Genomic DNA, 19,887 nt, shown 5'->3' with positions numbered 1-19,887 from the left:
GGACAATCTGACAACTTATAGCGATCTCGATAAGGCCTTTTACCTCAGTCGCCGAACCTTCCCCCCCGCCTCACCCAAAGTTCAGCCGGGCGCAGGCTACCACCCTGCGTCTACTACAAACAAACATGTACCCTTCACCCGCCCGCCTCCACCTTATATTTCTAGACGTCTACACTACCCCCAACTGCCGGTGCTGTGGAATTCACCCGGCTACGCTTCCGCATATGCTATGGGAGTGCCCAGCACAGTACACACAGACTAACACCACGACTCTCTCGTCGAGGTTGCATGAGGCTCGGCGGAGCTCCGCCCTCGACGACCAAACCTGGGCGACCCAGCACGCCCGCGAGGCGGCGGCGAGGCAAGCCCTCGACGTCCCTTCGTGGGAGGCTTAGGCCCGGCCATCATAAAGTGCTGGTTCTACAATAAAACTTTATTCCTCCTCCTCCTCCTCATCATGGTTACTGGATGTTAGAGCATAGGCTTGTACTACTTTTAGTCTGTTCCTCTTATTAAGTTTTATTAAGACTACAGCTACCCTCTCATTAATGCCAAAGAATACAATGTGAATTAAAGTAATTAAGATAGAAATAATTCAGACACTACACGGCCTTTGTTGGCAGTCGACCCCACGACCTTACATTCAATCTTACATTGAACGCAACTGGGGACGAACACCGTTGGTCACGTGACGTTGACGTGACTGCTGATGTGGCCGCTGTATATATATGTATATATATACATGTATATATATATAGTGCGTTGGTTTTGTCCAGCTACGTGGCATTTGCGTATGTAGGATCATGATAGTTCATAGACCGTATATATGTATATATACATATATAAATAGTAGGCGCACACATACGAAAAATGCATGCTTACAAAAATGGTGGACTGAAACGCATGTTAGAGTACTTGATTAGCTCAAGCAGGCTAGGTGACCGCCACTTTCCTGTACAAAGAATTTGTCAATAAATCATCACCACCATACAGCGCCTCTGAAGGCACCGATCAGGACTGCCTGTGCCTGATCTCAATATGCCCATTCCCTCTGTTTTCAAGTATTTCTAAGATTAGCACAGCCAAGCCGAAGGAGTAGAGCACATATCTTGCAAAACACTGAACGTAAATTTTTTGCCCCTAATTTGGCCTTATTTTGGCCTCAGTTAAGAAATTCCGGTTCATGATGTTAGCAGCTGTGAAGAATCTGCATAGAGCTGATAGTTGCAAGCTTATCGAACAACACCGCTTGCACTGCACCTGCCTCTAGGGGCGTTCTGAAGTTTAATTTCCGGCAGAAAATACTTCCTTCGGTTATTACAACCACACCGCCAGAGAATGTGACCGCAACATAGCAATCTTTAGGATATATGGCTCATTTATTAACTCACTTTGTTCATTTGCATGTGCTTGATGTGTGTTTCCTGAACACGCAACTCCCTGGGACTAAATAGTTCTTTAACATCATCGAGATTGTGAACAAGACCCCTGACGTTCCGTTGAACTATTTGCGTAACCACATTGAAAAAGGGGCTTCTGGTGTGAGTTTAGGGAATAAATATTACATTACAAAGCCATTTTCGGCTCCGTAATGCGCGGTTTCTCTTTGTTAGAGCGGTCGAGGGACTGCCGCCGCTTAGGCGCTGGATGCGCAGCTAGGCTGGAAGTTGTGTCCATGGCCTCTTCCTGGGCGCTGGGCACCCGCTCTTGCTAGCGGTGTGTTCGTCTTGAAGGCTTTTTTTCAAGAGACAATACCCAGGAGGCCACCAGCCCGCAATTCGATGGACCCTTCTAGGACGGAAGCTCAGCGGTGGCTGCAGCTGCCAAGAGGGCGGATGGCGAGGGCTCCGGCTCCCTGCGTGGTTGCGCCGGACTGCCGCCGGGGGCCGTTGTGGCGCTGTCCCCCCCACGCGGCACCTCGGCAAACCAGTTCTTTGGCAGGTACGACACCCACTTCCGTGCTTCCATGAACGATAGGTTCTCTTTTACCCCAATTGCCACGATTTCGTTCTCTTTCTTCCAGGATGGGCGGAACCGCATGTACTCGGCGTGATCTCCATCGCAGTTTACACAGTGTAAACAATTCTTGCAGGATTGAGCTGGATGCTCATGTGCACTGCGTTTAGCACAGGTCAGTCGGCCTCGACACTACTGTGAACTGTGGCCGAATCTTAGGCATTTGAAGCAACGGATCTTAACGTAACCAGCCTCCATGGTTTCTCGCAGCACACCGCAACCAAATGTGATGATTAGGTGCTTCGTGTCGATTTCTTTCTGATCGCGCTTGAAAATGCTACTCCAAGCCATAGACTGACTAAAGGGTGCAGTTACGTCGTTCAAGGTCGGGCGAAATACGGAGCTGTAAGCTAGGATCCAGGGTAAGAAGGCGTGCACTTGGAATTAGTATGAATTCCATTGAGCTAATGATAGCTCACGCGCAAGTTCGGAAAGTTTTTTCGCTGCGTCGGCTCTCGAAATAGGAATGGCAACGCAGTTGACGCCGTCATGGGAACATCGGAATGCCAACAGCCCACTTTCTGACTTCTGCGGGTGCAACAAAACAATCGCGCACCTTCTTTGTGAGTGCCCTCGTTTCAACTCCTAAAGAGCAGCCCTCTCAGCCACCTTAGGCCAACTGGACAAGCGCCCAGTAACATACAACACCATCCTTGGAAACTGGCCTACGCCAACATCAGCGCGATCCGCTATGAAGGCACTGCTGCGTTACGTAAGAGACACGGGGCTTTGTGACAAATTGTGAGAATGCGTCACAGTACCCACCGAAATAGTTCTGTATCGTGCGTATGTGTGTGTGTGTGTGTCGCTTTCTTTCTTTGTTTTATTCTTTTTCTCGCTCTCGCCTATCAGATCTCTTTGCCACTCCCCCGGTACAGGGTAGCCAACCGGAGTGAATCTCTGGTTAACCTGGCTGTCTTTCCTTTGCCTTTCTCTCTCTCTTTCTCTCTCTCACTCTCTTATCGCGCTTCGTCTTGACTTGTTTAACGTTGATAACATTTTGTTCATTCGATATCCCAGGAGTTCAGTCTCGGTTAGCTACATGAAATCATCATCGGAAAGACACCGCGATTGGTGTTCGGATGGTGTTTCGATACCTGATAGACTGGGCCGATAGATGTAGTCAGAAATTGGGAAACGAGGAAAGGCAAGGTCATTGTCGTTGTCTTACCTGATTTCTCATAGTGAATTACTTGATACCGGGGAAGCTTTCAGTGTTCCGACCACAAAATTGGTGTTCGGTGCGCCCTCGTTTTTGAGAGCGATCAGAGAATTTGGGAAAAGAACTATCCATAAGTATATATACAGTTTTCACAGTAGCGCCAGCCATCCACCTTGGAGCCCAAGGTCCAATAAGAAGACCCTTGCTTAGAAGGATAGCCCCGAGCCATCACTGATCAACTGCGAATGCCTCTGGAAGTTGGCTTTTGTTTTTTCTATATTCAACAGACCAAATGAGTCAGCTCAATGTGAAGCTGCAAAAAAAGGCACACCTCATTAATGACTTGTACATTGACATAAAGTTCTTCGAGAAAAAACAGCAGTTTCTTTAGAAGCAGATAGAACAAGAATCCTCGACGATCTACAAACGCGAATTTGCGAGCGGTTCTCTGTCCTTGATCCCAGGAAGGAGGAACTCCCAATCTTATAAATGCATTTCACTACGTTGTGGACGCATTGCCAGGTCCCTTTGAAGAAATAATAATTGAACGTCATTCAAACGGCATTCAAAAGTACAAGCACGAAAAAGAAAATCTAATGTACTTCTATAAATTCTTCGGCTCTCAACAATTCCCAAACCAAAGCAATTTGCCTACGACCACATGTCAGTTTTTCATGCTACCTACCTTCGTAAGCCAACTTTTTCTAGAAGAAAAAATGGAAGTAGAGATACAAGGCTAAAGGAGTAGAAGTCTGAGCGTGCGGCCGCCTTCACTTCGGCTTTTGTTTCTACCAATGTTTCCGTGGCGATTTTTCAACATTCCTCGGGAATTCTTGTGCACAACGGCTTCGTGAAGTTTCAAGGACTCTCTGGACACTTTCGTGTGCACTGTGGGTGTTTATCTCTACCTTCTACAGCGGTTTTACAATACTTGCTCGGCCGCCGCCGCTTCGGCTGCAATTTTTGTGCTCAGATAAGGAATACCAAGTGACCGGCGAGGACATTTCCCTGGAGGGAATCACCCCTGGCAAGGCTGGCACACTGCCACGCCTCGCCGCGCCGTATCCAAACGTGAGAGCATTAACCCTACTCCGCCATATGGTGGGTTGAAACGCGGAGGAACTGAGAGCCGCAGCCGCGAAAACGTTAAAAACACCATCATCATCCGTGCGAGCAGAATGCCGCCATTGCCAAAAGACGATATCCGCATTGTTATAAGGCCTCGTGGAGGATTTAACATAGCAAGGGTTGGCCCTGCGTTGGTTGCTGACGTCATTGCCGCCTCGGCCGGCCTCAGCGCGGCACAACAACACTCGGACACGCTGTGCCCCAACAACAAGCAGAATACCTTAGTGGCAAGCACTCCGCTCAGAGGAAATGCTAACTGTATAAGTGCGAATAAAGCAAATTTGCACCGAAGGCAATAGCCATGAGATCAGCGCCCACGAAGTGGCGCCGCACTCTACTTGCAATGGTGTCATCCGCAGGGTCCCCCGTGCAAGTGGACATCGACTCGAAAATCGTCAATGACAGAAATCCACTGGCATTGGCCACAAAGCGTATAGGCACCACTACCGCAGTAATCGTGGCATTCGACGGTCATCGAGTGCACAATTTCGTGCGATACAGATTGGTTCTCCTGCACTGCACGCTATACCAAAGGCAGGTGGATATATGTTACGCCTGCAGTCGCTCGGCCACCGTGTGGACGTGTGCCCCAAATCCGGGGACGTTATCTGCCGAAGCTGCAGTGCCACGAACCCCACTCGGGAGCACCGCTGTGCACTAAATGTAAGCTATGCGGTGGCCCCCATCTGACCGCCGACAAAGCCTGAAAGGAACGCAAGCACATTCCATACGTGGTGCGACGATGGCGACAGGCGAGCACACTCGACGAGAAACGGCGACGAATGCACTACAGTGCCCAAGTCCACCATCGCTACCACCGACGACAACTACCCGCACCTCCCTGAAGGTTCCCGGGCTGCTCACAACAACGGATCCGGGTCCCGCTCCCGAGGCCGATCCCGAAGCCGACCCCAGGCCCGCTTCCGTGGTGCGCCACGCGGCGTGTCTCTGCATTGCTCCGGTTCTCGCTCCAAGTCCAGGCCCGGGTCCCGTTCTGGCTCCCGTTCCGGATCTCGCTTCCTGACCTCCTGTCAACGATTGTCAAGCTTGCCGGCACCAACAACGAGCAACAAGAAGAAGCAAAGCACCCTCACCTGGACGGAAGTCGTCCGGGGAAGAGGAAATGACACCACATCACAGGCAGGGTCGGGCTCACTCCCAGAGCACGATACGCACACTAACACACCTAACGCGAAAACACCGCATTGAAAGAAACAATCCTTCAACTTACAGCCTCAAAGAAGACACTCTGCTACGTCTCGTACACGCGTTCGTCCTATGACACTTTACCCACGTCGTAGCAATGCACAAGTGGAAAGAATCGGAGCGTGACAAGCTCGACACACTCATTCGAAAGGTAGTGAAGCTGGCCCTAGGGCTCCCGGTCACCACGCCGACGTATAGACTCCTCGAGCTCAGGTTGCACAATACGATCTAAGAGATCGACGAGGCTCAGGAGAGAGCGCAGATCATGCGACTGACCACTACCAAGACGGGCCGCTACATCTTGCGCGAGCTCGGCTACTTCCCACCGAACACCCAGGATTCACCGGAGCTTACGCTGGTTCCCCGCGAACTCCGCAACCTGATCGCGATCGCACCCATTCCGCGAAACGTACATCCGGAACACAATCGAGGCAGTCGCCTAGCCCGGATGACCGCATTCCTCAAAGGCATAGACAACAAAGCGGACGACGTCGCTTTCGAGGACGCCGCCGCCTACCGATGCAACTAAGCCTTCGCCGCGGTAGCGGTCTCGTCCTCGCAGTGGACCCTAAACGCCGCCACGGTACTCACACGCGACCTCAAGGTGGCGGAGCAAGTGGCCATAGCCCTGGCAATGCTCGACGACAAACGAGAGGTAATGTTCAGCGACTCGAGACCGGCCATCAAAGCGTTCGAGAGAGGAGTTTGAGTTGTTGAGTTGAGTCGTTGTAGGCTACTGGTGGGATTAGCCTTGCAGTTGCTGCCGGCAATTGCTCCACCGTACCGACACTTAAAATAAATAAATGACATAATCAAAGACAGACCTCCTAATTACAAATGGTCACTCCTCCGTTCACTATGTGGAGGCCAAATCCGTGTCCTGTAGGTAATCTACAAGAAGGCAAGAAACCTCCTTCCTACACAACCTGTTCTCGCGCGGGAAAACAATGTCCTGAAGAGAACTGTGAGGAACTCCTGTCTTCTTGAGGGAACCGAATAACACCCTCCTTTCCGCGCTATACACAGTACAGCATGTGGGATGTCGTGTCTGCCGAAGGATGATCCCCAACATAAAAACGTAACGCTTCTTTATTCGACTAACGATGGCAGCGGACGGGCATACCAACGCTACGTTCGTCCCAGTAGCGGAAGGTAGAAGGCCGTCTTTTTCAGCCAGGCAGCCTGTTTTTATAGCCACCGTCGGTGACGCATACCTCGGGTGACGTGGCGGTGGCGCTATGTTTTTATCGACCATGCAGTGCAGCGTGCAGCTGTGTTATGCTGGGCCAGATGATAAGGAGACGGAGAGTGCGCAGAAATATGCGTGGAGTGTGTCGCCACATCACCCCCCCGCGGAGTGGAGAGCCCTCAGGGCTTGAAAAAAATCTGGGCAGCGTACGCGACGTCCGCTGCGTGTAGTGACAGAAGCAGGCTGCGATGTCGGCGGTCGTGGATGGACGTCTGTGGGTGTACTGGTATTCCCTGGTTCGGCGGAATCGGTGTAGGCCGGCTTCAGGCGGTCGATAGAGACGCGTACGGCGTTCCCTTTAATGCGCAGGGTGAAGGTTTTGTCGTCGCGACGGAGAATTGGGTAGGGTCCGCTGTAAGGTGGCTGTAAAGGCCGGCGGGCGGTGTCGTCACGGAGAAAAGTGTGCGAGCACGTTGCCAGATCCTTGAAGACGAAGGGGGCGGTCTTACAGTGGTGAGCTGCAGGTGACGGGTGGAGGGCAGCGATGGTGCGTCGGAGCCGGGCGATGAAATCGGTGGGATCTGACTTCGCGGTGGTGGATGGCGGTGCAGCGAGAAATTCGCCTGGGAGACGGAGGGGTTCCCCGTAGACGAGCTCTGCGGGTGTAGCCTGAATGTCGGGCTTGAAGGTGGCGCGAAGACCTAGGGTGACGGCTGGGATGGCTTCAGACCAGGTTGAGTCCGGGTGGCACATGATGGCTGCTTTGAACTGTCGGTGGAAAAGTTCGATCATCCCGTTGGCGCATGGGTGGTAGCTGGTGGTCCGCGAGCGTTCGAACCCGATGGTCAGCCCGAGCAGCCGGAAAAGGTGCGATTCGAACTGTCGTCCTTGGTCGGTGGTGACGCGGCGAGGGGGCCCGAAGCGGGCAATCGAGCCCGCGAAGATGGCCGAGGTGACGTCTTGCGCAGTGATTCCCTCGAGGGGCCATGCCTCAGGCCATCGAGTGTACCGATCGATGGCGCTGAGGCAGTAGCGATAGCGTCCAGCTGGAGGCAAGGGCCCTATGATATCAAGATGTACGTGTTGAAACCGACCAGAAGTGACATGCCTGGTTACTTTAGCGCGCTGGCATTGAATGCAGGAGCGCGCCCAGGTGCGGCAATCCCGCTGCATGGAGGGCCAGACATAGCGGTCAGCCACGAGGCGTGCAGAGGCGCGTATGCCGGGATGGCTGAGAATATCTAGCTGGTTAAAGAGGCCACGGCGATGGGAAAGGGGAACGTAAGGCCTGCTTCGTGCTGTTGATATGTCGCAGTAGATAGTCTTTGTCGATTCAGGTATGGGGACTTGCTGCAGCTGTAGCGAGGACCCGCCCTTAAGAAGCTCCTGCAGTTCAGCGTCCGTAGTCTGAGCCTCGGCGAGGACATAAGCTGTTATCTGCGAAGGGCTAATAGCTGCCACACGTGAAAGCGCGTCGGCGACCACGTTGTCCTTCCCGCTGACATGTTGGATGTCGGTGGTAAACTGGGCGATGAACGAGAGCTGGTTCTGCTGGACCGGCGGGAGTTTGTCGCGGCGCTGAGAGAAGGTGTAGGTCAGAGGTTTATGGTCGGTGTAGATAGTGCAGTGTTGTGCTTCGAGAATGTGGCGAAAGGGCTGAACTGCTTCGTATATAGCCAGAAGTTCTCTGTAGTAAGCAGGCGAACTCGACGGCGCGGGGGTCGTGGCTTCCTCTGTGGGACTGGCCGCAAAAGGGGTCGTTTTCCGAGCTGAGAGTTTCTTGGAGAAGAACGCCAAGGGATGCCAGGTGTTTTCTACGTGCTCCATAAGGGCCGCGCCTACGGCGATGCTAGAGGCATCCGTGCAGAGCCCCAAGGGAGCGTCTGGTACAGGATGGGAGAGACGTGTGGCGGTGCAAAGAGCAGCTTTGCATTTTTCGAAAAGTTCCGTTAAAGCCGGTGTCCACGTGACGGGTTGGTTTCCTCGTATACCAGCCAAGGCATCATGGAGGGGAGCCTGGTGGCTCCCCTCTACGCAGCATGGGTGGCTGCGTGTGGCAAGAAATGCCTGTAGAAGTTCAGCATGCCGAGGAAACGGCGAAGGTCTTTAGCGGTGGTTGGTTGAGTGTAATTTTGCATGTCGGAGATGCGTTGAGGTAAGGGTCGAGTTCCCTCTGATAAGACTTCATGGCCGAGGAATTTGACGACTGAAGCGCCGAGCGTGCTCTTTGGGACATTGACGAGTAAGCAGTGGTCATCGAGGCGTTGGAAAAGCATACGAAGGTGCCTGTGGTGTTCGTCGGTGTTGCGGGAAAAGACAAATATGTCGTCAAGATAGACGAAGCAGAAGTCGAGGCCGCGGACGACTTCGTCGATGAAGCGTTGAAAGGTTTGTCCAGCGTTCCTCAGGCCAAAGCTCATGAAGGGAAACTCGAACAAGCCGAAAGGAGTAATAATTGCAGTTTTCGGGACGTCATCCGGATTGACGGGTATTGACGGGATTGACGTGTAGGCCTTGACCAAGTCTAGCACGGAAAAAACGTGGCAGCCGGAAATGCAATGGGCGAAGTCCTGTATGTGGTGAACAGGGTACCTGTCCGGAATTGTGCGGGCGTTGAGGGCACGGCAGGGGCGGCCCCACAGGGCCGCCAGCCTTCGGTCTTCTTAGGGACGAGGTGAAGTGGTGAGGCCCATGGGCCGTCGGAGGGGCGGGCGATTCCCTCCCGGAGCATGGCTTCGAACTCTGCTTTGGCTATGCGCATGCGGTCCGGGGAAAGGCGACGGGCGCGACAGAAAACCGGGGGGCCTGGGGTGGTCCGGATGTAGTGCAAGGTGTGCTGCACGTCGCGTGGCAACCCGCTGGGGCGCGTCAAACCGGGAAATTCGGCGAGGATGGCGTGGTACGATGAATTATGTTCGACACTGAGTACTTTGATGCTTGGCTGGTGGGTAGTCGTTCGCTGTCCTGGCGCAGAATGTCCCGTTGTCGCGTCAATGAGACAGTCGTGGCGGCAGAGCGGAAGGAGGTTGTAGTGCGCCAAAAAGTCTGAGCCGATGATTGGCTCTGTGACGTCGGCGATGACAAAATTTCAATGAAGGTCATGGCGTAGGTTTTTAAGCTGGACGTGCAGGCGGAGCGAGCCGTAAGTTTTGACAGTGGACCGGTTTGCCGCGCTGAGCTCGAAAGACGTAGAAGGACGGGGACCTTGAAGGTGGGCTCGCGGGTAGCAGCAAATGTCGGAACCGCTGTCGACAAGGAACCGCTGCTTTGTAATTTGGTCGGTCACGAAGATGCGACGGCCTCCAGGTTGGCGTTTCCCTGATTTCTAGCGGAGCAGGGTGGTCGACATGGCCGTGCTCTGTCCCCGAAGCGTCTATGGTAGTAACACCGGTCGTCGTCACCAGGCTGCTGCGACGGGGTAGTGTTCTGGCCACGGCTTTGCGAGTGGCGCGTCGGCAAGTGTTGATCCAGGCGTCGTTGAATGGAGCTGAGCTGTCGGTTGATATCGTCGATACGTCGCGCAAGCTATATGGTGTTGAGCGGTGCGGCGACAGCCTAGACGGCAGACGACAACGGCGGCAAAGATCTCGATGACGCGATCAGCGATCCCGGCGAGTTGGTCGAGAGGTAGCGTAAGCTGAGCCTGCAGAATTGCCTGGACGTGCGGTGGGTGTCGTTGAAGCCAAAGTGCTCGCAGTAAGGAATCGTGGACTTCCATGTTGCCCGCGAGAGCACGCATGTGGTGGAGGAGCTGCGAAGGCTTGCGCTCGGCAAGTTCTACGGACTGAAGTTGTCGCACCTTCTGGTCTTCCGAGAGTGACAGGCGGCGAATGAGTGCCGTCTTGAGGTGTTCGTAAAAGTTGGCCGTTGGTGGGTTGGCATGGATATCCCGGAACTCGCTGGCGTAGCGGGCATCGAGGTGGGCGACGACATAATCGTAGCGGGTCCGGTCTCGTGTGATGTGCGCGAGGGAGAACTGGGCCTCGACTTGAGCGAAGCATACCTCGGGCGAGTCGGCCCAAAACGGCGGAAGCTTGACAGCGACACGCCAGGCGACATGCGGGGCAGCGTGCGGGATGCCATCTGCCGGGGTTCTGACGTCCTCGGCGGAGCCGGCAGGATGCTGCTGCACGAAACCATCAGGTTGATCGTGCCGTTCCTGAAGCTGTTGCTCTTGCTTCTGGATCACCTCTTGCTGCGCGTGAAGTTGTCTGTTGAGAAGTTCCAGCTGTCGTTGAAGGGCGTCTTGTTCGTCCATGGCGATGCGTTCTTGTTCGTTGTCCGGGTCACCAGATGTGGGATGTTGTGTCTGCCGAAGGACGAATTCAACATAAAGACGTAACGCTTCTTTATTCGACTAACGATGGCAGCGGACGGGCATACCAACGCTACGTTCGTCCCAGTAGCGGAAGGTAGAAGGCGGTCTTTCAGCCAGGCAGCCTGTTTTTATAGCCACCGTCTGTGACGCATACCTCGGGTGACGTGGCGGTGGCGCTATGTTTTTATCGACCATGCAGTCCAGCGTGCAGCTGTGTTATGCTGGGCCAGATGATAAGAAGACGGAGGGTGCGCAGAAATATGCGCGGAGTGTGTCGCCACAAGCACATTAGGTAATGTTCTATGTCACCGCACACACCACACGTTGAACATAATGGTGATAACGCCAGGCCAGTCTTTACATCCACGCAGGGGTACGAGCAGAGCCCGTGCGAATGCGGAGCAGTAAGATGGCTTGGTTTCTTTTCAGACCCTTGATCACACATGGCTTGTGAGGTGAGCTCCACAAAGAACTGAAGTGGCACAACACCGCTTCTCTGAAGAGACTGTTGTCCTCTTGAGGCACTCTTCTCAATGGATTCCCAGACAGCGCTCTACAGGCGAGGCTGTCCGCCATCTCGTTGCCTATGATACCTATGTGCGAGGGCACCCATTGGAAACGTATGGAGAAGCCTTTGATATGGAGATTGTGCACCGAGCGTAGGGAGCTAAGACATTAGGCATCAGTAGGGAACCCGTGCTCTTACCTTTGAAGGGCAGATTTTGAATGTGTAAGAATGACAACAGGTTGAGGCGTACAAAACCGTAGTTTCCTTAGAGCTGCCTCAATGGCAACGCTTTCGGCCGTTGTGGAGGACACGACTGCAGTGAAGCGAACAGGCCAATCATACTTCAAAGAGGGAATGTGAAAAGCAGCTGCACTAGATCCTTTGACCTTGTCCACAGAGCCATCAGCAAGGATTTGAAGATGATGTGCATATTCAGTCTCAAGATGTTCCAGTACCAGCGAACGCGTTGCCGCCAGAGGAGAACTCCGCTTACCTTCAAGGTGTTGGGTTGACTCTCTCGGTGGAAAAATCTGGCTTCATCATGTTTCCAGGTAGAGGAAGAAGGTATGCGCAGCTGGAGATAGACCTTGATCAATCTTGCCTTCGACAATTGAAGCACAAGCGCTTTTTGGGCGTCATTATTGACTACCGCCTACAGTGGCGACGAGCTGTGGACTCGGTTGTGACATCGATATCTTCGCGTCTCAATGTGATCCGTAGAGCTGCAAGTGAGCAATGGGGAAATCACCCTTCTTCAATGATCAGGTTGCACGATGCACTAGTGACGAGTCGAATAATGTACCAGCTCCCTTTTATTTCTCCCTCACTATCACAGCTAGAACGACTTGAGGTTCTGCACAGAAAGGGCCTAAGAAGGGCTCTTGGCGTTCCGCAGACTGCTCCTAACAAAATGACTTCTTCTTGGGCAAGTTGGTGCTTAGATTTCCTAGGTATACTTTGTGGCGCAAAATACATTTCTGGAAAAGGGACAGAAGAAAGGGAGACAGTGAAGCGCCAATGACGCTTGAATTGGCGCTTCACTGTCTCCCTTTCTTCTGTCCCTTTTCCAGAAATGTATTTTGCGCCACAAAGTATACCTAGAAAACTGCTCCTAACATTGCAGTACTTTATGAATCTCTATCGAGACCTCTTAGCCTAGTCGCTTCACAAAGGTTATCGATGCAAATTGGCCGCCTCAAACAGACGGCCGCCGGCCGAGCCCTTTTACAGCGCCTTCGAAAGAGATCTTAGTCCTGAGCGTACTTGACACTAAATACTCTTGGTTACCTGGGTCTTGACGCTAGAGGTCGAACTAAGAGGTTGAAACCATCTTGGTCATTCGCGAGCCTCGATTGTTCGCTGAGAGAGGAGTCGTCTCCGACCAGGCGTTACGCGTTCTCCGCGGCGCTGATCCGAGCACCCTCAAGCACCCCACCGTCATCTGATCGCCCGCCCACCTGGGTCGGATCTGAGGCGCCTCAACCAACCTCAACGAGACAGCCCACGATGATGCGCGCGCGCTTACCGACCGCGCCGTGCAGGATTCGGTGTCGGGCATGAAATAGGTGGTAGCTGGCCCATGCCATCGTCCAACTCACCCACGCTTGGGACGCGGTTCTAGAGAGGAACTTGCTCTCATCGAAAACTAGGAGTACGGGATTTGTTTACAATATTTACATTAAGACAGGAGATATATTTCAGCAGTCTAGCATTACTGCAAAATGGAGCGCCAAAGACGAAGCACGAAGCACACTCAGCAGCCGAAAACGGCTGCTTAAGAACCTTCTGTCCTCCCTAGATCCCTAGGTGAAGGAGGACTGCCGTCCATGCCGAGCGTCCACAGTCGTCGGAGGCGTAGTCGACCCGCCTTTGAGTGGGAGAGTTCACCCACTCCCATCCGCAGTTTCGATTCACAGAACACACCAAGCGGAGAGGGTCCTCGTACACATGGGTTGTCACGCCTGACCTCAGCTAACGCCTCTTCATTCCAGAGCTGACTCCTCAGGTAGCCGCTGCGAGTGTCACTTGGGCTCGGTACACCGTAAAGCTATTCCGCTCTGTTTTGATTCCAAAACGGCTGCCACCGCTCGCTCATTGGTCGAAATTCTTGAGGCCGGGCCCATTTTGCCTGCCTGTCAAGCGACGTCAGGAATGCTCAAGAACTGCCACGTCAAAGTGACGTTTACGCATTCATTATGCTTAATTATGCCGAACAAACCCGCCAAATTCGTGGAATAACCGGCGAGTGCCCCGTTCCGTTTGGAATAGAAAATGGCGGCCTTCCTGATTGCGTTGGCGGCGGCGGCGTTTCGTCAGCCCGGGCGCGGGAGGAGGGAGCCCGAGGATGCTTTTGACATGCCAGACGATCTGTTTCGGCGGCACTTTTGCCTGAAGAAAGAAACTGTGCGGTGGTTGTGCGACGAAGTGGCGGAAGAACTCGGAGGCGTGAGAAAAACAGCGCTGTCGGTGGAGCGACAAGTGTTGTGCGCGTTGCGATTCTTCGCAACGGGCAGCTTCCAAGCCTCGGTAGGGAGCGAGGAGACGATCGGCGTGACCCAGCCTGCGGTCAGCAGCTGTGTGCGACGCGTAGCGGAGGCAATCGTCCACGCCGGGGCCCGCAACAAGTGGGTCCATTTCCCGAGGATGTCGGAGGAGGAGGCGGCCATGAAGGAAGGGTTCCTTCGACACTGCTTCATTCTCGGCGTCATCGGATGCGTGGACGGCAGCCTTATAGCCATCATTGCACCGAAGAGCGAGCCGAAGGCGGCATTCATGTGCCGCAAAGGCTACTATGCCCTCAACACAATGTTCGTATGTATCTTAATTTTTGTCTAATTTGCCCGGCATAGCAACGCGTCGCTTATGCAGTGCGCGCTCTCGTCAGATCTGCGACGCAGGCATTCGGATCCTCGCCGTCGACGCTCTGCGACCGGGGTCAGACCACGACGCCCACGTCTGGAGAACTACGTGGTTGCGTCGTCGGTTCCAGGAGAGGCATATTGCCAAGGCCGGCGAACACCTCCTCGGTGAGCAGCGGGAAAATTTTGTATAGTTGCAATTCTGGCAGCATGCAGCAAAGCGTGATCGCGCCGTAAGAGCATATTGAAGCTCGAACCCCTTATGTTATCGTAGGTTACTAAGTATAGGCGAGATGTAGAAATTTTTAATGGTATCTGCACGAAACAAAGTGGCAACACACCTGCGCTGTACTTTAAACAAATTTTTCATGTGAGTGTGCAGTGCACGTGTTGTCTCATTCTTTTTTACACTGATAGTCATTTATGAATGAAAACTACACAAAGAGCTGCTTGCTGCAAATGCTACTATGTCCCAGCTATTGTTATCTGTGATCACAGCTGCGTCAGGTGCTCCGCCTGTATATTCCTATATTGCAGCCTTTCTGTAGTAGCATTTTACATGACCCATGCTTCGCCTACTAAACATTGTCCAGATTTCATACCATTTTTATGATCCTGCAGGCGACAGCGGCTACGCCCTGAACCATGGCTCCTGACCCCACTCACAGGCCACCCTCCCATGCACACTGCAGAAGGCAGGTACAACACTGCACATGCTGCCATGCGGTCCGTAGTGGAGCGGTGCATTGGGCTTCTGAAGAGCCGCTTCCGCTCCCTTCAGCGGTACCGCGCCCTCCACTACGAACCAGACCGTGCTGCCAACATCGTTGCAGCATGTGTAGTGTTGCACAACTTGTGTCTTGACGAAGGTGACGTGTTGGATGATGTTAGTGATGACAGCAGCAACAGCAGCAGTGACGATGAAAATGGCAACCCCTCCCCAAAGAGAGTTCCCCGAGTGAGGGCAGCACGCATGATGTACTTGAAAGGCTGTGCTGCCCGAGATAATGTCATTAGCTCGTTCGGCACGACACGGCAGGAGCACCAGCACTACCTGCAAAGGGTGCGAAGGCGGCTGCGTCAACAGCAGCACCGACAGCAGCAATAAACACGTGCCTGATACTGCAGGCAGTTGTTTATTACTGCTGTCTACACACCTAATAGAGAGCAAGATCCAATGAGAAGAAATGTGTGCAATTAGTGGATAGCGTGCTGTTTCATTGCGTAGCAATACTACTTTAGGTTACACTTCAGCCCGTTCCGTGGCGAGGCGGTGGTAGGCACTATTGACCTTTAGCGTGACCTCGCTGCGTGACGTCACACCACGTGACCTAGAGTGACGTCACACCAGCTGTGTAAAAACGGGGCCCCATCTCACGCCGTCGCGAGGCGAGGCGGTAGCCACCAACGGCGGCCTAACTCCCGCTCCTCTCACCAGGAGCGCTACGGTCGGTGTGAAGTTACACCAGCTGTGTAAAAACGGGGCCCCATCTCACGCCGTCGCGAGGTGACGCGGTAGTCACCAACGGCGGCCTAACTCCCGCTCTGCTCACCAGTGGCGCTACGGACACTATTGCTTCGCAATCACCAGGCTTAACCAAGCTAAGCCACGGCCGTTTTTTTTTTTATCGAATCTGCTCAATCATAACCAGCATATTCACGTGTCCTCTACCAGTGAGCTGTCACTACTGGAGATGATTGCATCATTCCACTGTTACACTACGTGAAAGCCTTTCATTTAAGTACCTGTGGATAGAACACTGTGTTCATCAGCAAAATGTTGTAGCCACTTCTCTGGGCAGCTGGGGTTTGCCAAATGATTTGCTGCTGCTGCTGTTGCTTCTGTCATCACCGACACTGTCACCACCATCTGCACTGTGCATGGGTGGACATTGGTCTTCGTCTCCTCGCTTGCTATTTGGGCTGCTGCCAAGCACAACACTTCTCGCTCCACCATGTGTACTGTTCTCACGCACCTTGTAGGCCCTGCGCTGTTTTGCCACACAGCCACCGCACAGTTCCTTGACATAAGGCCAAGTTATGCCGAAAACGATCGCCTGGCATGTCAAGCACGTTATTCTCCCTTGCGAGAGTGTGCATATGTAAATAGTTCTGAAATTGACGGAACACGAATTGTAAATATTCATTTCAAGTGCCACTTGCATTGTTTAAAATCGTTTATTTATATCTTCATTGTAAATAAAACCATATGACCCATTTTCAATGCCATCTTTCATCAAAGCAAATGACAGACAAGTACACAGAGCATGACTTAATGGCGCCAAAATAGCCGTGTGATGTTCACTACATGGGACCCAGTACACTACCTATGGGCCGTTGGCAGATGTTAAATTGCATAAATATGACACGAGCATAATGATGGTTTTTGAACTCGCGCACAACCATTTATCTTCATCCAGCAACTTAACAGCAAGAAAGATGTCTTGTCTATTATGTAGTTAGCATTTTTGTAGCACGAAATAGTTTCTTTTCAATGACTAGTGCCGTAATAAGATCACAATATAAAACTGCCGTCACATGCTTTTAAGGAGCGACAAGTGAGAAAATGCATGGCACTTCAACGGTATTTCATATAACGGCTGCAAGAGCAGTCTGGCAGCGAATGTCAAAATAGTGGCCACATCGATGGCTCCATTATGTATGTCACAGACTGTACTCAACTACAATGGGGACTAGATTGTATTGCTATCATAGGTAAGGACACCTAAAATATCACAATAACGATAACAAGTAACAGGCGCTTGGTGTTAAAAAAAATTCCAATTCGGCCACTTTGCATTGCGTAGGCACGAAAGGTTTGCCATTGCAAACATGACATACATATGGCATGAAAATTCATTTCCAGTTATCACAGCATTGTAGTTAAGTGCACCTGTATGTGTGCGAGACAATGTCGTAGTTGCCGTAAAAGTGATTGCATAGTGTATCTTCCTTGGAAGAACGGTGCACATTGAAACATATCAGTAAGAGCAAAAAAAAAAGTGAACAACACCTAACGAATTTATTGCACAAATTCTACATATAAGTTATAACGTCTCACTTGGACAAATAAAGATATACACGAAAAGAAGTGAACTTGCGGAAAAAATACGATGAGGAACAGAAATGCGAAAATATGGCGAAAATTCTATATATAATTTATATAACGCCTCACTTGGGCAAACTTGCACTGCAAGTGAAAATACTCATCAAAAGAAATTACCTTGCAAAAATACATGATTAGAGACAGAAATGTACAGGAAAACAGTCATATCATCCTTTAGTGCTACATACAAAAAAAAACATGCATTCGTGCTTCAAGTGACATCACAGCACTATCAGTTTTCGCTGCCATGGTCACACATGACCTGCATAACAGCTTGCGAGGATGTATGGGCACCCCACCAAATTCTGCAGCGGTGATTTGAACGGAAAGATAGGCAACACTTGTACCTACTAGCACTAAAGGATGATATGGGGGGGGGGGGGGAACTGTCCCTCATGGCTGAGGCGGCTCCGCGGCAGCCAGGAGCTGGCGCAGCGTGGTCGCGATGAGGCCAGTGGCCTATCTCAAACCACGCATCTCTGCCACCAGCGGCTGCTGGACCTGCCGGGTCCCCCTCAGCTCCTCCACCAGCTGCTGGTGAGGCTGCGAAACAAATTCACTTAGTTCAACTACAGGTTATGCAATGTAAATGCTTGATTCGCACTGTTTGCAAGTGTTGCAGTTTCAGCAAGGTTACTCTTGAGGGCAGCGAGATCATTTACATATGACATGAGAAATGGCCGTGCAAACGTATATGGTCTGTTATGTTAAAGACATGTGAAACGTAGCAAATCCTACCATGCTGCCTCTGCCTGTCAGAAGACAGTATTGGCGACTAGTTGAATTGTTAAACAAAAGATGATCATGCTGTGGTGATGCATACAGTCATGGAAATGTTTTGTAAGTTGCTATGTGTTAAAGAACACCTCAAAGGAGATGTATAAACGTGCATGAGCCAATGAGCCAAGTGACTACAGATGCCTCTCATGCGTAATATGGTTGTAATGTACATTACCATGCGCACTAATCACCTCTTCAAAAAATGACCTGGCCAAGTTGTACGTACCTGCCTATTTTGCTGCAGCAGCAGCTGGTGGAAACTGGCGGCCTCCGCATTCGCTGCCTCAGCCAGCTGCCCCTACCGCGCATACTCGGCGGCTGCCCTGCAGGCCGCATCCTCCAGCGGCTGTTGGCGGGGTGGACTGCGGGGCTGCTGCCGAGCTGATGGCCCTTAAAAATAAAATAAGTAAAAAGGATAAAGAAATTTGCTCCGTCCTGCGTAGAGATTTTACTGGTTCATTATCAGGTGGAAGCCCAGAAAAGCGTTCACAAAATGAACAGTAAATTTGCATAAACAAAAAAGCACTACACCATTATAAAATACTACACTGATAGTACTTTCAGCTTGTACGCTACACAAGCTGTGTTACAAATGGTGTTAATAGTAAAACAGATTATTGTTCCATTTTGCAGTGACATTTAGGCAGGCACTTTTTCTTTGCCACGTAAATAATATAAATACACAATTTCTGTTTAAAAGGTCTTACCAGATACTGCTTTGTTGCTTTGAGTGATGTGTTCGTATTGCAATAGCCGCTGAGGTGCCTTACGTGCAGTGCCACTTGTGCCCGGCTCGGTTCCGATAGAAACGTGGGCAGCTGCTGGTGGGGCAGGGGGCACTGGAACATGCTCCTCCTCACTGGAGGTGTCCTGCTGGAACAATAAAGTAGAGGACATAATGTGATTAAGTTCCACCAACTGGTTGCAATGTCTATTTCACTTATAGTTCTTAAATCAGAAAATTCTTAATCCAGCATGTGACATACTAGTGATTTAGAGCTGTGACGACTCGTTGCTAATGCTTTACGGATTAACGAGCCATGAAATCCATCACCAGGTGTTTCTTAACAGCATTGCTTAACAGCAGTGGGGCAGCATTTCCATTCTTGCAAAGTACGGATATCATGTGCTGGCATTTGTGTTGAATTGTAAGAAAACACACAACGGCAAAATATTCACCACGGTGTAACTGCCCGACATCGGTACACATAGCAACGAACATTGCTACGCACCTCGGCGTCGTCGGCGAAGAAGTCCAAGGGAGCGGAAGCTGGGCCGGTTCGGCCAAGCACGTCGAGCACGTAGCCCTCCAGGCCGCCCAGCTTCCCGCCTCCCGTGTTCCTGCAAATGCATGAACACCGTGAGCTTATATGTTTCGAAGATGTTGCTAGCCGCGGGCTCACCTCTTCTCGGCGCCCACCTGCGCCGCGATCCTCCGGCAGTCGTAGCACAGCCGGGCCCAATAGAGGTGCCAGCGCCGGGCTGCTTTGACTGCCGGACCGATCGCGTTCAGCGCTGCGGCAACCTCCTCCCAGAGTGCCTTTTTTCTTTAGCAGCATCCATACTTGGCGAGAGGCGCCACAAGCCTCTCGCCAAGTATGGATGCTGTTCACTGA

At 51.9% G+C, this 19,887-nt stretch overlaps 1 protein-coding gene across 1 annotated transcript; it reads left to right on the top strand.

Annotated features, from left to right (window-relative positions):
* Positions 1-13,798: 13,798 nt before the first annotated feature.
* Positions 13,799-15,493, top strand: LOC126532462 (putative nuclease HARBI1). The gene is made up of 2 exons (XM_072287686.1): positions 13,799-14,334; positions 15,007-15,493. The coding sequence occupies exons 1-2, from the start codon at positions 13,799-13,801 to the stop codon at positions 15,491-15,493; spliced, it is 1,023 nt and encodes a 340-aa protein (XP_072143787.1).
* Positions 15,494-19,887: the final 4,394 nt, after the last annotated feature.

The sequence above is a fragment of the Dermacentor andersoni genome, chromosome 4 (assembly GCF_023375885.2).
Source record: "Dermacentor andersoni chromosome 4, qqDerAnde1_hic_scaffold, whole genome shotgun sequence".
Taxonomy (NCBI): domain Eukaryota; kingdom Metazoa; phylum Arthropoda; class Arachnida; order Ixodida; family Ixodidae; genus Dermacentor; species Dermacentor andersoni.
This window is presented reverse-complemented; position numbering and strand designations above follow the sequence as displayed.